This window comes from Salarias fasciatus, chromosome 1 (genome assembly GCF_902148845.1).
Source record: "Salarias fasciatus chromosome 1, fSalaFa1.1, whole genome shotgun sequence".
NCBI lineage: Eukaryota > Metazoa > Chordata > Actinopteri > Blenniiformes > Blenniidae > Salarias > Salarias fasciatus.
The window spans coordinates 21286813-21300050 of NC_043745.1; the positions used below are offsets into that span (position 1 = coordinate 21286813).

General features: G+C 41.8%; 1 protein-coding gene across 5 annotated transcripts in view; it reads left to right on the forward strand.

Moving 5' to 3' along the window:
* tcf12 (transcription factor 12) overlaps window positions 1-13238 on the forward strand; it is a 78446-nt gene that overhangs the window by 20502 nt on the left and 44706 nt on the right. For all 5 annotated transcript variants that reach the window (XM_030098106.1, XM_030098270.1, XM_030098180.1 and 2 more), the window contains exon 5: window positions 576-678. In XM_030098106.1, the coding sequence (XP_029953966.1) occupies window positions 576-678 (103 nt within the window). The remainder of the gene's footprint in view (window positions 1-575; window positions 679-13238) is intronic.

The following is a 13238-nucleotide window of genomic DNA, read 5'->3' on the forward strand; positions in this document are numbered from 1 at the left end:
CAATCAAAACAACATATGTATTAAAAAACAACATTCATCGTAAAAATCTCTAAATGCTTGTAAGGATACTGTGTCTTACAAACAAAATCTCCGATAACGGGGGGGAAAAATGGTGCTTAGCAGCAGCAGCTGTCGTCGTCCTAACTTCCTATCTCATTTGCACAGTTGAACCGTTAACAAGTGCCTAAAGGTCTCCGCAAGTGTTTCTATCCTTAGACTCTGATGAATGATGAAGCCTGAAGGGAAACATTTAAGGCTGCTAGTTTTATTAGTTCTTATCTACAAGGTATGGCTAATTTTCATCTGGAAAAACAAAAGCAAGCAATTTGCAGAATCCTTTCAAGTTTGGGGCAAACAGTGGCTGATATTTGGAAAAGTGTTATCGGTGTAATCCAGTAATTCACAGTTAGATCACCAATAATTATTTGCTCTCTGGTTAATTTTGACTCATTATGCACAGGAGAAAAGACTAAATGACCATTTGGGTTCTCCTCTTAATAATTAGTGGTACACCATTGTGCACAATTACTGAAGTTGCCCACTAATTTGCCTAATATTCTGATCTCTCCCTCCAGGGTTTCGCAGACAGCCCTCATTACGGCGATCATTTGAGTGACAGTCGATTAGTGTCCCATGAAGGATTGTCCCCAACACCTTTTATGAACTCAAACATAATGGGTAAGTAAGTGAGTCCTTTCTGCTCACCCCCCCACTTTGCCCTCTGGTCCTGAGGAGAAAAAAAAAGAAAAGAAAAACAAGTTGCCTGATTGTGGTTAAAGCACGTCACACATCTGGAGGTAGCGGTTCTGAAATGGTCGTCAGGCTGGAGGACTATTTTCCTCCTCGTCCTCCTGTCGATATTCCCCCTCCTCATCCCCCTCCCCTTCCCACGTCTCTGTGTTCCTCCTCCTGCGATGACCCTCCCCCAGGCCACAAGTCACGCCATCAGTATAAGTTTCCCTCATAAGAAGCCGTCTCCTCGCCATCACACCCGCCCTCAGCAGCTTCTGCTTCAGCACGGCTTTGTTTTTGATATTGTACAGTTTCACAGGTATCATTCACCACTAGTTTTTTTTTTTTTTGTATGGTTTTGTACATTTGAAATTTGGTGAGCACTTGTAAATTTTAAACCACAGCCAATAACTGATGCTGATGATAATTGCTGTTGTGATGATATCTACAGAAGCTTTAATAATAGGGATACTAATTGTATCACAGGTTATGTCATACAGTTCACCAGTAACAGTGAAAAACACGCCTTACAGCGAGCGGAAGCTGTGTTGTTTGCATGCTTCTCTGAAATAAGTATTTATCAAAATTATATCAGTTAGAAAAGTTGTATGATAGAAATTATAACCTCGGCCCACCTCACTTTGACCTCCACTGGATTTTATTCAGCCACTGCTGATGCTTTCCCCTCCATTAAAGCTAGCTAATAATACGGGTTAAGTAGCTGACTGTGTTTTGTTTACAAGGCCAGAGTGAATTGTTCACTCGTGTGTGGCCGTAATGTAACATCAACACTTTTCCGGTTCATCTAACTGACTCTCTGTGTGGAAGCATCTTCGGGGGGAAAGAGAGGAAGGTGGGTGAGCAGCTTTTCTATTATTCCCCCATTTGGTAAATAGCTTCACTAGTTTTTTTTTTTTGTCAGATTGGCGTATCGACCAACTGATGGTGCATCTTACAGAACCTGTAAACCCTTAAACCCCCGACACAGACCAGGCCGGTTTTAGGGCTACAGTGTCCTGCGGTCATCGGCAGCGCTGAGCTGCTCGAGGGCTGCTCTTTGGTCATGGTGGTGGGTCACACTGTGTGTGTGTGTTTGTGTGTGTGTGTGTGTGTGTGTGTGTGTGTGTGTGTGTGCGTGTGTGCGCATGTGCTTCCACATGTAAAAGGGGGAGGGGTGGGGCTGCTAGTGGAGGAAGACAAAGCAAGTATAGTGGATGCATAAAGGAATACACCAGGTCACAATAAATACTGTACATTGTGTTCAAACGGCACTCAGTCATTTAGAGAACAATATCATTCACATGTTTTTATCATAATATTAACATATAGAGAAACTGTTATCATCACTACTGATATATTGCAACAACTGTAGTGGTCATTAGAGCGATTATTTCTGTGTTTATCATTTCTGGCATTTTATCACTCCATAAATAAAGACAATCAACCAATTCAATCTGGAAGTGTCCAAGATCACAGTAGAGCAGGTCACGCCATGCCGCCATCGTGGGAATTATTGTGCTAAATTTACTTCATGAGCAGCTATAGCTACATTAATTTATTATATGTTGCAAATAATTTACTGATTTTTTTTAATACAGACAGAACATATTTTGATAAAGTGCCAATTATGATACAGTTACTTCACAAATCAAAATGTTCATGTAAAAGTTAGTCAAAGGTGTGTTTTCATTGTAAGTATGAACAGTGGTTATAACAATGGGGACTAAACTCTGTGTTCTCCTTGGTTGTGTGATTGATTCGCCACTTTCATTTCATATAGGAGTGATCAAACCTGTGTAAATGTTTTGAATTTAGTTTTGAGACGTGTGTTTGTTACCTCGGTGGCTTCCTGCACTCACACCGCTGGGCCAGAAGAATTCCACGGTCTAGATTTGATATCAAGATTGATATATTTAATCACTCCATCACACTTCATGCTTTGACACTGACCAAACGTCAACTCCTTCTAGCAATATGTGTTTAACATTGTAGCGATTACAGGCTGTAGCTCTTCGGAGTGGGATCATTGTGATGTGCAACCAAATGACAGTTTTATGTTGGACTACATCCCAGCTCATTATGTAATGGCCCTCCAGACTGATTTCCAAGCTCAGCGATTAGTTCACAAACGGGTTCTGCTGAACTGAAACTAAATGTTATCTTGCTTGTAATTGATCACATGACCCCCCCCCCCCCCCCCCCCCCCCCTTGCTCACACACACACGCTGCCTGCATCTCCCCTCTTCAGCTGCGGTGTAATTATGTTCACCAGCGGCAGAATACGGGTGCGATCTGTTGCAGTGATATGTCAGATTCAGACAGTGTGATTGTAAACTTGGAATTGCCTGTGCTTATCTCAGGCTGAGAATTCAAGCTGACTGGTGTTATTGAATTGTTTTTTTTTTTTTCACTGTGATATCAGGTGTGTGCATGGATTTATGGCGTTTACAGCACTTTCATTAAGTCATGTCTGAAAGGTCATTCCTCATCAATGCCCAATGCAAAAACAACAACACAGATATGCTTGTAGGCAGGACTTATTCTACCCAACAATCTGTCTGTCGAAGACGTCGGAATGTTTTCAGCCAGTGCCAACAGATACTGAATATGTTGTTTTAAATCGGAAACCCTTTGAAAAATCTGTGGTTGGTTTTCAGGTTTGTGAACTTCTCAGGTGAGTAGCTGAGCGTAGGTTTCACTTGAGAACATATTTACAACCTCAGCTCACTGTTTCATAAAAGGTTTGGCAAGTGTACATTTAGACGGCTTTGTAATTTGAATACTCTTGAGTGGAAACCTCCGTTATGATTAGTAGCAAGGAGGTTTCAGTGACTCTGTGATGGTTTAATATGAGAAACCCAAGGACAGCTAATATTTAGGAGAAAGTATAACCTGCCTCAGAAACTGAGCAAAAAATTAAGGGCAATAAATGTTTGGAGATGCTGGAGGTTCCTTTATACATGTTACATCCCCTGCTTGATAAAGAATGTATTAATGTTTTAAGAAATGCTTCATCGTGACAATTGCATGTTATCAAAGATCTCTTTTGCCTCTTGTTGTCCGCATCACAGGCCAAAACCTGCTTTTGCATTAGTACATGCAAAACATTGAAAATTTTACCGTAATACTCCTTATTCCCATGCAATGAGTTTTCCTTCCGATTGTTGCTCTGCTGTTGTCCTTTATCTCTTGCAGTCATGCCGCTGTGTGCATGTTGCCCATGACTAATGTCAGCATTGAAATGATCTGTTCAGTAAAATATTCACCACCACCTGTAGCCTCTCTACACAAACACTGGACAGGACTGACCCTTTGTGCAGTTGCCCGGTTATCCACTAAAGTTGTGTTATTCATGAAGTATAATAGAAGTTCATAAAGTGTAAGAGAGTCTGGGGTTGAACACTTACTGGCTATCAAGTGTGCTTTTGGCAGAGATTTGTTCTGTGATTTGTACCATGCTGGTAATGTTTGTAAAACAGACATTAAATCGACATCTTCTTTGAAGATGTTTTGTAGGGGATGGGGAATCAGGGTTTTGCTTGAATGTTGAGATGTTTGATGATGAGGAGGGCCGTGGATCAGCTGGTCAGAGTTTCACGTGCGTCTCAGCCCCACCTCTTGTGCAACAATCCTCTTACTAATCTCCACGTCATCCACATACAGCTCAGCAGGTGGCTGCCGCATTGTTCATGTGCGCAGCCTTCCATGGGCAAACTTGTCAGGCCGTGTGAGTCGGTATGACTAACTAGTAATCACATGCATGGCATGTGCACAGGCAGCCCTGTCAGCGCATGTGTAATACTTACGGCCAGGCACACAGCAAAAATACACTGAGTAGCTACTTGGTAATTAATTACAGTTGTCAGATCATTAAGTGATCAATAGTTAAGTTTTTAGCCGTAGTAAATTTCAAAATATCAGTCTATCTTTAGGTCTTATTGTCAGTATCAGGATCACTTGTTATTTTGAAGAAGACATGATTCAGTGAGAGTGAAGTCAGACCCTCACCTCTGTCTCATGTCTGTTCAGACACAAATAAAACACAATCAAACTGATTCTGAGGAGGATTTTTGTTTCTGAAAAGGAGGAGAAAAGTGTGTAAAATTTCTCCCCCGCCTCAGTCAGTCTTCTCTTCTTTGTAGTGCTTCACATCAGGTCGACTGCAGGCCCTTTGGTGGAGGGCTGGCTCCCACTCACTCGTTCTAATTGTTTAGCCACAGGGATTGCCAGCAGTTCATAGCCCTGACAAGGAATGGTTACATCTAATTACCTGCTGAGATTTTTTTCTTGTGGTGTCAGCTCAATATGGGGAAGTCAGTGGGGGAGGCTGATTTCAAGCAATCTGGGCAATTACCAGAGGCGATGAGCTACAACTGAAAGCCCTACTCTTTGCTCCTTTATTTTACGCTGTACTGAGAGTCTGCGCCACTTAGCATTTCGCCTTTCTTGCCATTATGCACTCAGTTGACTGATACTGTTTTTCATTAAGTTTGGAAACCATTTGGATCTCCGCTCTAACCTCAGATGACGCTTTAAAGTTACTTTGCATAGTAATTGGATAGTGGTGGGAAAGCTGCCATAATGCTTAATTTTTGACCATTTAATCGAGGATAAAAATATATTGGAAATGTAATTATGCAACATCAGAATTGCTCCTCACGAGTTTTAGTCAAGGTGTTTTCATATCTTTTTTCATCCTGAAAAGATTTGCTGTGTGTTGATGCTTGTGCGGTTGAGTGACAGTTTTCTTCACGATGGCTGCAAAGCATCTTAGGATTGAAGAAACATATGCTCTGGTCAGTAGACTTTCTTCACACCTTATAAATATTACTTTGTTTTGTAGAACAAAGTTCTGCTTCATGTGAGCTCCCGAAGCATATCTGGTGACTGTGCATCGCCTCTTCGCAGCCATGTGCCGCCGGCCGTGATCTCTCAGCTGCTGAGTTATACATTTTCTTCTCACGTTTCTCTGATGTGCTTCACATACGTTACTCACACAGCCTTAGCTCCGCGTAAAAAAAAAAAAATAATCAGCTTAGTGTTGTCATCAAAACAGCCTCACGCGCCGCGCTGCCAGCCTGTCGACGTACACATGTGACCTCAACGCAACGACGTGACTCTGAGTGCTCAGTTCTCTTCCACTGCTGTGTCACACATAGGGCCAATTTCTCTATTATCCCCTACAGAGATTAAACAAATTAGTTTAACACAACATTAATTACAGTAATGATGAATATAATGATATAGATGCAGAAGCTTGTTAGTCTTTATTCCAGCTGCTGTATTTGTTGGAATGAGCTGATTGTTAAAGAGGAATAAGAAAGTTTTCTGACTGGATACCACCAAAGTTTTACACACAAATAATATATAATCTTACTATGTGGACAACAGGGCTGCTCGCTGCTGCTAGTGTTTTACTCAGCATTTTTTTTTTCTTTGACAGCCACTTGATAAAATGTTTTGTTGTTTCTGTGGATTTGTTTGTTCCTGTGAAGAGGCAGTAAGATGAACATCGAGAAAAAAATTAATGTTTTGGAAAGAGTCTGAGAAGTGGAGAGTCCCTCATGAACTTGTTCTAATCTTGGAAGGCATTTATAAATCGCTGGTTTACAAAATGATGAAAATCTTAAATGTGTTTGTACTTTTGAGGTACAAAAATTGAAAAAGTTTATTATTTCAGAGACATGGTTTGAAGACAAAGGAGGCCCTGGAAGGAAACAGAACTGTTGCTTGTAGATTTATGTGAGCCACAGTTTACTTCTTCACTGTTGTTGTCTGTCACACGGTCTATTTGTAAAACAAAGCTGTAAGTAGGGATAATAATAACACACCGTATCTTTTGGCACTCATGAGGTTATTTAAAAGTCATATTTTATAAAGAGTGTATAAAAGAGAGCAGGTAATAGTGATGATACAGTTGAAATTATGTTAATCTCTGCTTGCGTATGCAAAGATAATATTTTTAGCACTCTTTATCATTCTTTTAATCCTATTGAATTAATTTAAGATGTTTTTTTTTCAAGTTGTTCCACTGTGCATCGGTCAAGAGAGAAAAATCAATTCCTTCAAACCCTCCTCATTTTCATGTCTAATTATTCCTCAAGGCTTTTCATGAAGTGTCAAATCCCACATCGCGCTGCTGTCCCCAGTGTGTTTTTACTGGGGCAGGTGTCATGTGCTAATACCCCGTCCCGCAGGGGGCCCTCCTCAGACCCGGGCTGTGGTCGTGGCCAGGTGCTGTTCAGGTGTTCGCTCAGTTTTCAGTGTGGTGTGGGTCACAGGTGCTGCCAGTGCTGCTCTCCTGTCTCTAGTCTGCACACACACACACACACACACACACACACACACACACACACACACACACACACTCACTCACTCAGTATACTGCAAGATGTCACAATAAGAGCTGATTAGAGTTTTCACTCCAGTGTTTCACAGGATTCACTGAAACACACGCACACACACGCACATGCACACGCACGCACGCACGCACGCACGCACGCACGCACGCACACACACACACACACACACACACACACACACACACACAATTTTCGAATTTGTGCACATGACAAAGCAGAAATGTGAGCCGGAGAAATGAGAAGCTGTGTGCAGTACAGTTTAGTAGATGGAGCCAGTCATTATGCAGAGCTGCAGGGTGTGCTTATCTATTACTGTGTTCAGTGGAGCATGAAGAGCTGAAGACGGGTTGAAAGGGCACAAATCCCTTTTCTTCTCCTCCTTGCCGCCCACCTCTCCTCACACTTCCCAGCCCTCCGTCCCCTTCCACATTACCCACGTTTCTCCGCCCTCGCACCCTTGTGCCTCTCCCCGCCCTCTCCTGGCCTGGCGCGGTCCCTGCCCTCCCTCTTCAGGCCCTGGCCCCCAGCGTGCGTCTGGTGAGGCTGCCCAGCTGCAGAGGATCAGCTGTAGTCTCTGTAGGCCTCGAGGCCTCTGTGTCCCCAAAGACGATAGAGGAGCTGTGGTATGGCCAAGGTACGATGATATAACAAGTCTCTAAGAAGCAGCTGCGAGGATCGTAGATTATTTTTATAATCAGTGGAAATGTGTCTACATGTGACTCGTTCCACTCGCTTCACTGCATTTTTTTTAAATTTTTTTTTTATTTTTTTTTTGGATAATACTTGTTTGAGCTTGGTGTCTAAGCTTCAGGATACTTCTGTTTAGTACCTGTATAAATGTGTTTGAGTCAAAGTTGGCTGTGTAAAAAACTTTTTTTTTTCTCCTGAATTGTGTTTACACAACGTTTTGAAGCGAGGACACATTGTGCTTTTTCTGCTTGTATAAAAACTCCCCACCCCCTCACCCCCACTCCGATGCCTGCATCTGATGCCAGAAAAAATGTTGGAGATTGTTTAAGACAAGCGCAATGTTTAAAGGAAGATGAATAATATTGTTTATTTAGAAACTTTATAGTTAGGGGAACAATTTAATTCTGCTGACTTTAGTTTTTGAAGTTTGTTGCTGGCGTTGACAATTTTTTATGACTATTACTGCTTTGAAATCCCCCCCAAAAAAAATCAGGGATCATTGATTCTTAAAGTACCATTTAGGAATTTCTGGTGCAGAAGTGGAAAGAACTGTATACAACTGCCTTTCCAGGCTGTATGCGACTTTGTTGAAGTGCTTTGAGCTGTTTTTTCCCTGCACAAACTCTCTAAGTAGTGTGCTTGTTTAAGTTTGACTGAATATACAGATGTCTTTGGGCTACAGATGTTTACAGATTTGGTACGCTTCAGAAATAGTTTAAAGTTTATTCATCCAATGTGCACATATTTACTGTACACTCCAGTTACACATGTCTATATCTGTATGAGATCAACTTCAGGACATTTTCATATTTAGATCTGCTTTTTATTTTTATTTTGAAACGTGTGAGCCCATGCCAGTTTGGCACAGACCAATGACAAATTCATGCTCAGATCATCCTGGTGAAACTGTAGAATGCATGAAATTGACCCTCAATCCTTGCACATGAATGTCTTGAATGGACAAGTCAGGCTTTAGGTGAACTTTGTGAAGTTTCTTAGTTTCCACTAAAACATTCGTAGGCTCATCAAAGGTCGAACTGCTCTCGAGACAAACCGCAGAAATCCTGGCCCTCAGTTAGTGTTCATGCCCACCACTCCTTTAACACACGCCTCCATTTTTGTTTTCCACGGTCACAACTGCTCGCCCAGGCATCCTGCGCCCATGCTGGGTGTGCTGGCAAACCGAGCCCTAGATAACGTTACACTCACCTCATCTTGTTGGGCTGTAGTGGATCGTGATTGGATAAAAAAATGCAAACATTTGTTTCGCCTTTACTCCCACTTGACAATGCCTGACATTTTCTCCTGCGCTGGCACAGCCCCGAGAGTGTGAAGTGTGGGAAGTGTGGAGAGAAGCACGGCTCTGTGAGACTTCTTCTTTTCTTGCCAGGAATATGGGGGTGGGACGGTACTTTTCTTTCTTTTCTTTTTTCTTTTTTTTTTTTTTGTCAACTCAAAATCAGCAAAACTCTTAAATGGTTGCTTAAGTTCTTTTGCCCGCATCCCCACAGAGAGGACTCATCAAAAGATTTCTTCCCCTCAGTGCAGTTTTGGTGTTTTATTTAGTGCAGGCTGGAGTTCTTAAACATCAGACCGCTCAGGGTTTGCGGGGGTTTACTGTGTAAGGAAATATGCCCAAAGTGCTTGGAGCCGGATCAGCATTCCTAACCCATGTGTGTATTCTCCCTCGTCTTTCACCTCTCTGCGGCTCTCTGTTGTTCCGCCGCTCAACAGTTGTTTGGCATCTAATACCAAACATCGACGCATACTTTGATGTCACACTCCGACTTGGTTCAAGCAGCCAACCGGGGTACATTTCTTCAGCTTGTTAAGTGTGCTCTTGTTTCCCCGGACAGCGCTCTCCCAGCCGCGCGGGGGTGAATGTGCCGAGCCTGCGTATGGACGCGAGATGCAAGGGAGCGTGTTAGTGGCCCTGCTAAACCGGCATCCGTTGCAGTGTTGGTGTTCACACGATGGGAGACGTTATTAGGGAGCTCATCGCCCCTCTCCTCTGAGAGAATGGATGTGTGATTATGAAGTCATCAGCTATGAACCAGCCAGGCTATGGCGAAGCACCCCTCCTCATGGGTCCTCAGGGTGCCATTGATTGGTGACCATGTGTTTGTGCCTGATAGACTGTGAAATGGTGTGTTGCTGCACGGCTGTGTCACACCTGCGTCCCACCAAGGTGATTGATTGGTTTGGTCATGTGGAATGTTCCCATCTGGTCCGCAGTAATGCATTTTTTTCCTCATTTGTGAATAACAAGCGCTGGCAGGAGAATAGTTGGACTTGGAAAAAGGCAAAGGCCAAGCGAAAACATTTTCCCCTGTCCCCCCCCCCCCCCCCCCCCCCCCCCCCCCCCCCCCCCCCCCCCCTTTTTCCTTTTTACCAAGTTAGAAAAAATTCAAATAGACCGAGCTGCGGCACCTGATTATCCTGGGGGTGGGGGGGATAAATACAATCAGGAAAAGCACAGCCCCCCTTTCTCTCACACAGAGATGGATTTTAGAAGAAAATAAACTGTTTAGCCAGAGTGAAAAGGTAGCATCTTCTGATGTTGAAAGTCATACTTTAGAGTCAAAGAATGTGCAATAAAAAAAAAAAAAAAAGGGATATCTGAGATGGTGCTGATTTAGACACTTTTCCTTGATTGGTAATCCCCTCCGGATTTCCAGTCTAATCTAAAAGCGATGGAGATTTCCCCCCTGAGCCTAATGTGTCATTTTGTTTCTCATTCCTGCATTCTTCCCAGTTTGATTTCACTTAATCCTGGTCCCTCGCCTTTAATTGATCTATTCATTCCACCTAATGGCTAATTACACATCAGGCTGCATGAGCAGATGCATTTATCATCATAGTACCAAATAATCAGTGACATTTCAACAAAGAAAAAAATAAATATGCAAATAAGATCTCATTAACATTTGCTCTTGCTGTTTTGAATAATGTCACTGCTGACAAAGCTGTACACAGAAATTGATGTCGAGCTCAAGGCAATGGAGACGTGTTTGCTTCGTTTGTTGTGGCTCTGTCATGTTAGTCTGTCCTGCCGTTGTTCCCACCGCCGGGCTGCAGACATTCTTCCACCACCAAGGGAGGAAGCTGATTTGCTACACTACCTCCCTTCCCTGTTTCCTCGTCCACGCTGACCTAACCTCTCACCCACTCAGCTTTTATTTACTGTCAGAAAAAAAAAAATACTGAGGAAGCATCAAACAGCTTTGACAGGATGGAGGTACACAAACCCTTAAGAGAAGGAAACAAAAGGAGACATGTTAAAAGGTGAAAAAGAGAGTGTGTGTACATCTGACGTGTCCTCTCTGGTTGTCAGAGAAATGTACTAGAGACCATGGAGCCAGCCTCATTTTACTTCCAAAGCATCCAGGCAGGACGAGGCAGATTTAAATGACATGGAATCTTTTTTTTTTTTTTTTTTTTTGTCATCTAAAGACACAGTTCAAGGATTGATTACAAGTAAAATTCTGAGATGTTGAATCAATCTTATAGCTTTAAAGAATGGTCATTTGTAGCGTTGTGTCATGTAGAACATCACATGGGAGCATAAAATTAACCGATACACACTCCAGTAAATGCGTGTGTTTAGACAAAAAAACGAATCGAGTGACGTGGAATATCTAAGTTTGATTTCTGCATTAGCAACATTTTCTCGCCCTTTACAATGTGTTTGTTTTCACGGCCTTGGCTTTCCTGAGAGCAGGGAAAATGGTGTTGTTTCGGACGGGAAAGGGAGGCCTGAGGAATTCATCCGAGAGGTGGTGAAGCATGCTCACTAATTGGCTCTTTTTGTAGCGAGGGCTTTGAATTGATCCCTGGAGACGCTGAGGTCACTACCTCTCACATTATCAAAATAAGGCGCTCGACACTATGCCGCCCTGTGTTGTGCTGCAGTGATCAATAAGGATGCACTGAGTGACCGGCCAGCGCACCTTCATATTTAGAATGCTGTGATGTTTATGTTTGCCACTGCCAAGGCTGAACTTGGCACAAAATGTAATATTCCCTTTGGTTAATGGAACATCTGCGAAACAATTGTGATCATTCAGGATCACAATTTAATTGAGGATTTCCTTTCATGAATGAAATATATCAGAATGATTGTAAACTGTAAACTAAACGAGGATACAGTGTCAAAAATATGATTATCATTTCCTGTAACGCACGCCGAGGGGCTCTTAACCCTTTACTGGGCATTTGTGCATCTGTTTCTATTTTATGCCACATTCACTGTGGGGAACTGAAAGAAATATATAGAAAGCATCAGTACTTTTTAAACAGCTTTTTTGTTCTATTTCTTATATTGCACTAAACGGTATAGCTAAAGGTAAAGCTCATGAAGAATTGATTTTTTTAATACACCTAGAACTAGTGAAATATGTTTGATTTTGATCACTTTTGTTTCCCTTTGCATGAGAGATTTGAGAGTATAATTGGCATGCAATGGTTGATTATTATATACATTTGGAAAACTGAGCAGCTTTAAAATAAACGCAATTAAAAGAATAAATACATGTACAAATAAATGTACTTTGCCCTCGTTATAGATTCTTCTTTATTGAAATCCTATGAAAATGGAATGAAAACCAAAATGCATGCATGTGAAAATGAAAGCTTTATACCACACATTTAAAACATATGCTAAATGCTAAAAACACAATGTTGATGTCTTGGGAGTGCCAGTAACATGCTGCTCTACCCCTCAGTGTGTTTTATTTCCTGGTAGAGGTATTTTCTTTGCTAAGATGTATTGATTTTACCCAACATCTAAAGATAAAATCTACATTTTTTTTAAGAGCAGAAGTTCAATTTACCAACGGCAAATCCTGTCAGTGACAACAGGACAGGAGTAAATGGGTTTAATTAAAGTGGCATTAGTGTGATCATTATTTTGTTGAATGTGATTACTTAAAGATGTTGAAGACATATTCTGAAGTATTGCTTAAAAAACAAAAACAAAGTTTTCCATCATTTTTTAGCTTGCCATCACCAAAGAAATAGAGTGGATGAAACACTAATAGCAGTGGACACAATAATAAACTCGAGCTTCGATCTACACCCTTTTTTCAGGGCAGATGATGACTGATGTTTTTTTTTTCCCTCTCATTGATTTTTTTGGTGCATGTTGAAAGAGTCAATTATCATATCTGGACTCGAATATTTACACAAAGTGAAAGACTAATTTGCATTTGAGAAAGGAAAAAAAAGGTTTGAATCAAGCTCATTGTAAACCAGACTGACATTAACTCTGTTGTTCGCCGGTTGCTATTGAGAAGAAGATCTGTAAGCAAAACACTCCTCTCAGGGTGATTGCTCATGTGGTTTGACATGATTTGTATGTTGTACTGTGGTTATCGCAGAGTGAATATGATCCCCTTCAGTTCAAACAGCCAGCTCTTGTATGTGAGGTTGCTGGTTTGAAGTTGCACAATAGCA